Below are 10845 nucleotides of genomic sequence, written 5' to 3'. Positions count from 1 at the left end.
CAGTAATGTATTTTCATATTTTTCAGTGGTTGTGGGACATACCAGAATATAGCTTGTTTAGTTTTTAAAATACTTTTATAAAATGACTGTGGACACTGTTGGACTAGTGTTTAGAGAATTAGAGATTTATTTCATTTACTCAACTAGTTTAACTTATGTGAAGAATATGAAATGTTACTTCTAATTGTACTAAATATTAGTGAGTATTATTTCAGGCAAGTACTTGAGCTACAGTACTACAGTAAGTTTGTGTACCTCTGCCACCTCTGCTGTGCTGCAGCTAAACTTTGAACTTAATGACTCTTGTGAAGGTCACACTAGCTTTCCATCCCAGGAAATTGCCCCACATTAAGTCTTATAAAAAAGTATGTGAGGTTGATATTGTACAATTCACTGAATCGGGGTTTATTTTTTTACTGGCTAACTAGACTGATATTCAAATCTGTGCAGGATTTCCAGGTGTCGCTGTAGGGGTTGAAGTATTTGGTCTCTGACATCATAGAGGAAGCTGAAGACATACATGTTAGCAGAAAACTATCAGTAAACATGTATGGAAGCATTTCTTCACAGAAGCCTTGTTTGGTCCACTGATGCCCTCACACCGCTGCTATAAAGCACAGCACCTGATGACCCTGCTGCTGACACTGCAGGGAGGTGGAAGTCACAGTATCTCATCTGATTGATCAGTAACAAACCCAGACAGGATGTTGACATCACTTGTTCTCTTTTCTCTCTCTCTCATTTAATTCAACACTGTTTAAAATACACTGTTTTCTTAGTTTTACTGGAGTACTTTCATTTTTGTATATTTAGAGGTTGTAATACTTCAACTTCTAAATATACATTCTATTTAGTAGTTTAGTACTTTTAATTACATAGAAAAATGAAAGGGTGCTTCTGCTTGTAGTGGAGTATTTGTTCTGGGCAAGTACATGTACTTTTACTTGAGTATTAACTTTGTGTAGGCTACTTTATACACCTCTGGTTGCTATCTGTATATTCTGGCTTTGTCTATAGGTTTTTATTTTTACATTTACTGTAATGTTTTGATGCTGCTGTAACACCTGAAGTTCACCATGGGGATCAATAAAGACTCATGAAGCAATAAGCACTAACTTCCTCCGGAATGAACAATCTTATCAGGATGTTCCAATAGTCCATCCATCAGGCTGTAAAACTCTGCTTTAAAACACACACACTAACACAAAGGGCACGGGGACAGTGGAAATGACACTGCAGCCACACTTGGAAATAATTCCACAGCTTTAAGGCACTTTGTTGTTGTGCTGCAGCAGATTGGTGAGTAGTCACTTCGGTGTGAGATTTCTTCTAGAGTGAACCTGTTTTTACAAGTGGAGGTCCTCACATTAGGACGGCTCTCATTCAACAATGGATTCGATGTAAGTTAGCATTTGCTACGTTTGTTTTGTCGTTGTATGTGGCTCAAACAAAGGTGAGGCTGTTGGAGGGTGCCATATAGGAAATGGGGGGGCTAAATCCCCATTTCACTTCAATTCTATTTCAAGTTCCTCAAAATAGTGCAAAGTTGGTGAAATATCTCCAGATAATGTAGATGTATTTTCACCTGCGAATTACCCAATTACTAAATCCCTAACTGTTAATTTTCATTATAAAAACTAAAGGGCAACTTCCCACTGATAATTATTTATTTAATAGCCATTACTCATGTGTTTCCAAGATTTCCTCCACTAAAAACTTGTTATATATAAATAAACAGAGGGAGCTGTCAAGCTGTCTACAGTACCTGGCAGATGATGTATGCTGTTTTGGGAACCTCTGGAGGAGCTCTATGAAGGGAATGGGTACTACAGTACATACTAAGCCTTATTAGTAATGGCTGCATAACATGGCTTACTTACAGTAAATTATTACACCAGTGCTTTTTGTGCTGTTAGCTGCAAATGTGTGCTGTGATAAAGGCCCATACTTCGCTGAGCTGCACAGTCAGTAGAGCAGATAAGAAGAGAAGATGCAGTCAGCATGCACACAGGGCAGTAAGTAAATTTTGTTGATAATGAAGTGATTCTGTGGAGCAATGAGTGCTTTCGTTTTCATTACAGACACCCTGGCCACATTCGCCTCCCATTTTCATCGTGTAGATGTCTCGTGTAGGTGTCTGTTGTCTCCTCTTCTTCTTTGTCTCTGTGTGTTACTGGCTGCCTGTGATCTGCTATGCCAATGGCAAAGTCACCAAAGCCTGTGGCAACATGGAACCCCACCACGGTGTCCCTGGTCAGACCACTCAGAGCCCCTATCACCTAGCAGCCAACACCACCACGTTCAGTCCCGGAGATCACATCGAAGGTAGGTAGAAAACCCTGACACTGATCAAAATATCACTTTTCACAGAGCTATTTTACTTATTTACTCTGACTTGTGTGAGCAAAATGAAGAAGCCAGTCATATTAGTATTCTGCAAAAAAAAAAAAAAAAAAAAAAAATGTAGACAAACGAATCCACACAGACACTGGTTCTAAAGTTAGAACTTTGGTTATAGGTTTCTAAGTTCGAACTTTAGAACCATTTATATGGTTACATGCTCATAATAATTCCATTTTTTTTACACTTGTAGTCACACTGTCTGGAACATCATATTTTGAGGGCTTCCTGCTTCAGGGTAGAGATGCAGTGAATCCAGATTCAGTGTCCACTGTTGGCACCTTTAACTTGACGGATCACAAGAGGACACAGCTGCTCACCTGCAATAACCAACAGGTGTAAATATACGCACATGCACCCAGAGACACTTAATGTACAGTAGTACACTCAGAGAAAACATATTACACATAAGCAAATGGAACAAATGAACTGTGTGTGTGTGTGTCTGTGCGTGCATGGGTGAGGCTAGGGTTCAGCAGTGAGCCAGACAAGTAATGCCAGACAGGCAGAGGTTGTGGTCACCTGGAATGCTCCTGAAGATGCTCCAAATGAGGTTCAGTTTATGTGAGTTCTACTTTCTTTCTAAATGTTCACTTAAAACTTGCATATAAACCTTTGCTGAGCAGTGGCCATGCGGCAGCAGGAAATATGCGATGATAACTGTATCATTTGATCTACAATAAGATAGTATACCAGTTGCAAGGAAGAGCATCAAAGTGAGGAAACTGAGTAATGTCATGTACAAAGAAATCTATTTATTAACAAATGCAACTGAGCTCAGCTGCTGAGCTGACTCTAGCTTGTTCAGCAACCCCTGACCTTTCATTGTCTTTTGTTGTACTGTGCACATGCCTAACCTCCATATATTGCAGCTCTCTCATTTAGCTGAATATGAGTAGTTTTGCACTATTGTTTTACCACAGTCATCTTAAACCGAACACAATTACTGTATGTTATAGTAAAAATGACATAACAAAAGTAGAGGAGATCACAACATTTTTAATGAGGTGGTAAAAGGGAGCACATCTTGATGAGTTAAAAGAAATTTAAAAAGCTTTTTAAAGCTAAAGCTTTTTAGGAGTACCTCCAAAAATCAAGGTCTGTGAACACAGTTCACTGTGCCATTCAAAAAGAATGTAAATAAGAACATACAGAAAACTGTAATGGTCTGTGGCAAAGTGGAAAACTGTTCTGTGGTCAGACAGATTTTGACATTGTTTTTGGAAACCATGGGCGCTGTGTCCTCCAAACTTTAGAGACTTTCCCTCCAGACGTCCCATAAGGATGTGTTCATTTTCATGTTCATTCTCTCAAAATGGGAAAGTGTTCAAATTGTACAAAGACTTCACAGAGCTTTGAACCCAATAAAAAGATCCAGGACAGAGGAGGATGACTTCATTTCCACTGAGCTATACCACTGACACATTTATTTTGAATGTAACCACTGTTAATGTTTGCTACATCAAAATGTGTGCCTTAAAAAAAGATCTGTGCAATATACCATTTATAATATGTCCACTTATAGATATAAAGTTCTTATTAGCAAGAAAACTGACAATCAGTGACACTGCACTTTAAATGTAAGTGATCCAAGCTGATTAACTGGTTAAAGTGTTTCCTAGTGGGTACATTTCTGACAGTGAAGCATTGTTGCTTTGCTAACAGTGTGTGAAAAACTGCAGTGTAGCTCTATTTATCCTTGACATCAGTTCAGAAGTTTACCTACACTTTTTCAGGGTTACTGTAGTCGCCCACTACAACGTATTTTGGGTCAAGCTACCTGGACCAATCGTCTATAAGCATGGTGTTACACCTCGCCCACCTCACTCCACCACTACACCTCCTCCAGACCCGACAACCACACCCTCTATTCTGCCTGGACCTGTGAGTGCTATATACAGCCTAGATAAGAAATGAACATTGTAGCATGTTATAATTATATATATATATATATATATATATATATATATATATATATATATATATAAAATATAATATAAAAAGCCTCCAGTTAATCCAAAATGCTGCAGCCAGAGTTCTGACTGGAATTAGTAAGAGAGATCATATTTCTCCTACGTTAGCTTCTCTCCATTGGCTCCCTGTTAAATCCAGAATTGAATTTAAAATTCTTCTCCTAACTTATAAATCCCTTAATAATCAGGCTCCATCTTATCTTAAAGACCTTATAGTTCCATATCTTCCAAGCAGAACTCTCCGTTCTCAGACTGCAGGTTTACTTGTGGTTCCTAGAGTTTCCAAATGTAGAATGGGAGGCAGAGCCTTCAGCTACCAAGCCCCTCTCCTGTGGAACCAGCTCCCAGTTCAGGTTCGGGAGGCAGACACCCTCTCTACATTTAAGACTAGACTTAAAACTTTCAACAGTGGAGTTTTTTCCTCTCCACTGTTGCCTAAAGCTTGCTCAAATTGTATTGTTGGCTTTTCTATATCATTTTTTGTATAATTATACTGTGTATAATCTTAAACCTTAAACACTGTAAAGTGCCTTGAGATAACTTCTGTTGTGAATTGGCGCTATACAAATAAAACGGAATTGAATTGAATTAGAACTAATGACAGCCCACTCATATTTCTTCTTTTAGTTTGTTTCTGATGGCTGTGGCCAATCGAAATCCTGTCTGTTAGACCCGCCGGGATGTGATCCAAAAGAAGATGTGGACTGCTTCTTCTTGTCAGTGACTCCACAGGAACCAGATAAAATGGTTTGACTTCTAATAATTTGATTTACTTGCACAGCTATTAAAAGTGCTACTGGTATATGTTGCATTTGTACCTTTGCATTTTTGTGCAAATTTTCCTCTTTTGGTCTTTTCCATCAAATGGTGAAATTGAATAATAATAAAATACATTTTTGTAAGAATAATATTTGCCACCTATTGCTACTTCAACATGTTTCTTTGCAGTTTGTCACATTTGAACTGAGTGGTCCAGCAGAAGGATATGTTGGCTTTGCTTTGTCCTGGGACACGTGGATGGTAAGCTAACTCCTCAGCAATGCATAATGAAGACTATTATTGCTGCTGTAGATGGTCAGCATATCCAAAAATGATGTGCATTATTAGATTTGTTTTGTGTGTGTTATTGTGTGTGTGTAGGGCAACGATGATGTGTATATGTGTGTAAAGGATGGGAATAGAGTATCAGTGAGTGCTGCCTTCCTGAGTGGACGGACGTCTCCTGAGGACCAGACACAGGTGAAAAAAAAAAACACTAAGAATAAAAAATTTATTCATAAAAATAAAAAACATTAGAAATAGAAAATGTATTCTTAAAACTAAAAAAAACACAAAGAATAAAAAATGTATTCATAAAAATAAAAAACATTAGAAATAGAAAATGTATTCTTAAAACAAAAAAAAACACAAAGAATAAAAAATGTATTCATAAAAATAAAAAACATTAAAAATAGAAAATGTATTCTTAAAACTAAAAAAAACACAAAGAATAAAAAATGTATTCATAAAAATAAAAAACATTAAAAATAGAAAATGTATTCTTAAAACTAAAAAAAACACAAAGAATAAAAAATGTATTCATAAAAATAAAAAACATTAAAAATAGAAAATGTATTCTTAAAACTAAAAAAAACACAAAGAATAAAAAATGTATTCATAAAAATAAAAAACATTAAAAATAGAAAATGTATTCTTAAAAATTTGACTAGGGAGTTGACCTGTCATGACTTGTCGTGGCTAAGCTAGGCTAGCCACATAATGACTACAACTCTATACATAAGGCACAGACATGCTATTAATGACAAAGAAAGCAAATAAACATATTTCCCATAATATGCTGGCTTAAATTGTTTGGGATTTTTACCAAAATGTTCTTGTTGTCCTTCTCTCTGTGTGTGTGTGTGTTCGCAGGCAGGACTCTCCTCGATGTCATGGAGGCTGGCAGACGGTGTGATCCAGTGCAGGTTCAGTAGACCAGTCAAACTGTCAAATCAGGAACCAGGCCGCTATGATCTGGACCAGAAGTACTTTCTGTTTCTAGCCAGTGGAAATGCTCTCTATGGTGAGAGATTCTGCCTTAAAAAATGTAACCCAATAAGCTTGGGTTCTTGTGTCACATTTACAGAGAGTAAGTGTAAGGGGTCTTGCCTAAGGACCCCTACTGGAGGTAGTCTCCCATATGGAGGGCTGCGATATAACCACTGCACTATTCAGTGTCATATAGGCAAGTTAGAGCTTTATCATGTCACAGGGCAATTTGATCAGCATCAGGTCTTGGAAAGCATTACAGGATTCATCAAGCAACAAGATGCCACTAACAGGAAAATGTCAGGAAAGTGCAGACACAGGGTTTTTGCACATTCTGTTAAATGATAAATTGGCTTAATGGCTTTGCAAGATTGAAAATGTACTTCCCTCAGCACTCTTGATTTACTGTAAAAAGAAACAGTTACCAGGATGCTGCAGTCTTTCCTTCCTCTCTCTTTCCTAGGCAGAGTATGGAAACATAATCGTCAACCATTAATCTCCACCCACAGAAAGAATATCACAGGCCCCCCTGAGATCCTCAGAGGCTCCCGAGGACCCATGATAATGAAAATGCATGGTAGGTTGAGTTCTGTGTGGACAATAAGGTTTGACTGGGTTACCCATTGTATGTGCAATATGTAAAAACAAACAATTTTAATAATACATACAATAATACATTTTCCTTATTCACAGTCAATAACTTCTGCAAAGCCAAATGTCAGCATGTTCTGTGAGGGTAATTAACCACTGTATTGCTTCTACGTCTGTAGGTGCACTAATGCTGTTAGCTTGGATGCTTACTGGAAGTATTGGCACCATCATCGCTAGTTTCTACAAACCTGACTGGCCAAATCAAACTCTGCTCGGCCAAAAAGTCTGGTTCCAGGTAGATAGTAAACATGCACACATTTGTACCGCTATCTGTGTGAGGACATTCACTGACATAATGCATAAAGCCAGTTACCCTAGCCTGAAGGGCAATTTATATTTTCCATTGCCCTCTGACCTATCTGTTACTCGCAGTTCCACAGTTTTGGGCCTCTGTGAGTTCATCCAGGCCCTCGTGGACTTGGGAAGTGATGAACTTGTGTCTGCTACAGTATCAATGAGATCTTGTCTGCAGAAAGTATGAAATGGCCTTTAATGCCCTGCCGAACCCCTAACTGTAATAATCTGATTCCTACGTAAACCAAGTCTCATCCCCCAGACAAGCCTCCTGAGTAGGACTGGCCCAAAAGTCCTCAGAACAACAGTATTCAATTCAAATGAGTCCATGCAGTGTAAACAAGATATGTACATGTAAAGATGTGTTGTGTATGTGCAGGTTCATCGAGGCCTGATGGTGCTAACTGTGATTCTGACCACTTTAGCCTTTTGTCTTCCATTTTTCTATCGGAAAGGTTGGAGCAAGGTACAGTATACTCAAACACACAAGTTTGCATTTCTATACTTGTTGGGACTCACTATGGACATTATGCATTCGCTAGCCCCTAACCTGAACCCAAACTATCACAACTAAATTCCTAATCCCTCACTAAATGTCCTCACTAAATTATTGAAGCAAAATCCCTACAAATATTAAGTCACTGTTACCCACAATGTAAATAAGTAACTTTTTTTGGAAGGTTTTGGTTAAAATTATGCTGCACAGAATCATTTACTCATTTAACTCAATAATCTGAGTTTAACTACCAATGTTGGGGGAAAACTCTTGTTTATTTTATCTTGCAAATGATTAATGTTGTATAATGGCATCTGTGAATATGACATTGATGCACAGAGCATGCTCAAGTATAGTTTGTAGATTAACTTTAAGTGGCTTATATGTATATCTCTGCATATACCATTTTATTACTGTCCATGTTAGTTCCAAACAGCTGGAATCACCCATAACAGGTTGTTGTTTTCCAGCTGTTTGTTACATCACCAACAGAGAGGAATGTTGGACCACTTATCAATTATTGCACAAATTAAAATGTGTGTGTGTGTGTGTGTGTGTGTGTTTGTGGGGCCATCAGCATGCAGGAGTCCATCCCTACCTAGGCTGTTGTGTTCTGGCGCTTTCTTTGACTCAGCCAATGATTGCTGTGTTTAGACCGTCACCTGACTCTGACAGGTAAACAACATTATTTACATTCACTGTACAAACAGGATCATATTGCAACTCTTTGTTTCTGGTGATTTCAATGACACAGCAAGTCATAAGTTGCACATGGTGAGTTTCCCAAGGCTGATGATAGTGGCTGGTTAGTGTAGTGGTAACATCACCGCCTCCCATGTGGGAGACTGGGGGTCATATTCCAGCTGTGGTCTACCTCCAGTAGGGGTCCTTAGGCAAGACCTCCTCACGCTGTCTTGCCTACCCTTGTACCTTGTAATGACTTGTAAGTTGTTTTGGATAAAAGCGTCTGCTAAATGTAAATGATTCAGCCCTTTTTAGTTCCCCGAAAAAAATGGGGTTTAGTATTCAGTTACCACAATGATGTTAGTAGTCTTTATGGTTTTTACGTTCTATGGTTTCATGCAGTAAAAAAAATTGTTACGGTGTTAGGTGTTCACCTACACAAGGGGACTTTGGACTCAGCATATCAATATTTTCTAATTCCCTGTCTATGGATGACTCACAAGGCAACTTAAAAAGAACAAGATAGCAGGGTACCTGTAATAGTGCAGAATAGCAAAGTCAGGAAAATGCTCTATATTCCAGTCTTCTGGGAAAAATGAGGACAAAGTTCAAACATATACTGTGAAAATCTCACTGTGAAAGAATGTATCCTGGTTCCTGACTTCTGGAGATAACCTGGAGTACAACACGTCAAGATGGGTTCTTTTTCTGAAGTGTAATAATTACTTCAATGTTTCTGTTTTGTTACTTTGCTTGAACCTTTGTTTCAATGACCAACTTAATTGTATTTGGTAAATAAAAGTTGGGAGTCATGTTGTGTTACAGTATTTTCCTTTTAACGACACTTTTAATTGGTTTGGGAACTGAGGATACTAATAGATACAGTTTGTAAAGTGATGTATTTGCCTATTCAAGCTACATCTAAGACAGTCAAGCACACTCCTTTACCCTCACAGATACCATACGTCACTTTTGCTGATAACTAGTCTGGTTGGTCTTTTTCTCATAGTGAAAAACTCCCCAAACCATGTGGCTATAGTCATCATGAAAGCAGGATGTTTCCTCCTGTATTGTTGGATTAATCTTAATGTAATTTCTGAACTGTGTATCAAATACCTATGTTATGTTATTATATGTCCCTTTCTAGGAGATATTTATTTAACTGGGTCCACTGGGCAGTTGGATCTGTGACGGAGCTCATGGCAGGTGAGTCTGTGTAAATTAATCTGGTCATTTTGGCACGGCCTCATCTCACACGACTTTTTACCTGTACAACATACACTGTGTGCTCTGTGTGTCTACAGTGGCAGCCATGTTCCTGGGAATACGTCAATCATCACTGCTCCTTCCCTCACCATGGTCATCGCATGTTCTGATTGGCTACATTACATGGCTAGCTTTGATCAGGCTCATTCTACTGGTTCAGAAACATTTTTGCATCAAAAGATGTACAAAAACTTTGATTAAATTATTTGTGAATTCATGATTTTTCTGGTAGATGTTGAATGTTAAATGCATTAATTAATTAATGTCAGAGTACTGAGTGATTTGGGGTTATTCTGAGTGTGTGGTTTGTTTCACCTACAGCACTGAGGTCAGATGACCAACAGTCCATTCTTTCTGACCAATCAGAGCCCAGTCACTGGGTAGGTATCCACTTCATATATTCATCCCCACACAGTCTTTCTCAACACAGTGCATCCAGAAAGTATTTACAGAACGCTTCCCCCATTTTGTTATGTTACAGCCTTCTTCCAAAACTGTTTCAATTCATTATTTTTCTCAAATTCTTCCCCTCAAAGTTCATTTAAAATTTTTGCAAATTTATTAAAAATAATGAAAATGAAAAAAACACTTGTACATAAGTATTCAGAGCTTGTGCTTAATACTTTGTTGAAGCACCTTTACAACTACAGGCTCAAGTCTTTGATGTAGTATGTAGCAAGTTTGATGCTATTTTGCATCTATTTTTGGGCACTTTCTCCCATTCTCCTTTTGATGCTGTGTCTATATCAGATGTGTAGCATGAGCAGCATGTAAAGTCCTGTGTGAAACTCATGTTTGTGTCTTTACTGGGCCAAAAAATAGCTCTCGAACATAAGAGTGAGAAGAAATGAGACTTTGTACCAGCAGGTGGCAGTAGTCTGTAGTGTGGATACAAATCAGGGATTGCTAATCATTGTCATGCCACTTTTTCACACAACAGATGGGTTCAGTTTTTTCATTCCAGGTGGAAATATCACTGTGAAAATATTGTCATACTGGAATGTTCAAATGAGATAGAAGTGAAAAATAAGAAGAGTGTTGAATCAGCTGACA

The 10845-nt window shown here is 38.1% G+C and overlaps 1 protein-coding gene across 1 annotated transcript in view; it reads left to right on the top strand.

The window, feature by feature from the left end:
- The first annotated feature begins 2228 nt into the window (after positions 1–2228).
- The window catches only part of frrs1a (ferric-chelate reductase 1a), a 9116-nt gene continuing 499 nt past the window's right edge, over positions 2229–10845 (top strand). Inside the window, exons 1-15 of the mRNA XM_026374598.1 lie at positions 2229–2325; positions 2594–2736; positions 2870–2964; positions 4137–4284; positions 5001–5120; positions 5322–5393; positions 5514–5612; positions 6285–6435; positions 6865–6978; positions 7172–7287; positions 7726–7812; positions 8420–8517; positions 9674–9732; positions 9831–9974; positions 10114–10172. Of these exons, the coding sequence (XP_026230383.1) occupies positions 2229–2325; positions 2594–2736; positions 2870–2964; positions 4137–4284; positions 5001–5120; positions 5322–5393; positions 5514–5612; positions 6285–6435; positions 6865–6978; positions 7172–7287; positions 7726–7812; positions 8420–8517; positions 9674–9732; positions 9831–9974; positions 10114–10172 (1602 nt within the window). The remainder of the gene's footprint in view (positions 2326–2593; positions 2737–2869; positions 2965–4136; positions 4285–5000; positions 5121–5321; positions 5394–5513; positions 5613–6284; positions 6436–6864; positions 6979–7171; positions 7288–7725; positions 7813–8419; positions 8518–9673; positions 9733–9830; positions 9975–10113; positions 10173–10845) is intronic.

This window comes from Anabas testudineus, chromosome 17 (assembly GCF_900324465.2).
Source record: "Anabas testudineus chromosome 17, fAnaTes1.2, whole genome shotgun sequence".
Classification (NCBI taxonomy): domain Eukaryota; kingdom Metazoa; phylum Chordata; class Actinopteri; order Anabantiformes; family Anabantidae; genus Anabas; species Anabas testudineus.
The sequence above is the reverse complement of the archived record's forward strand: the minus strand, read 5'-3'. Positions and strand labels throughout refer to the sequence as shown.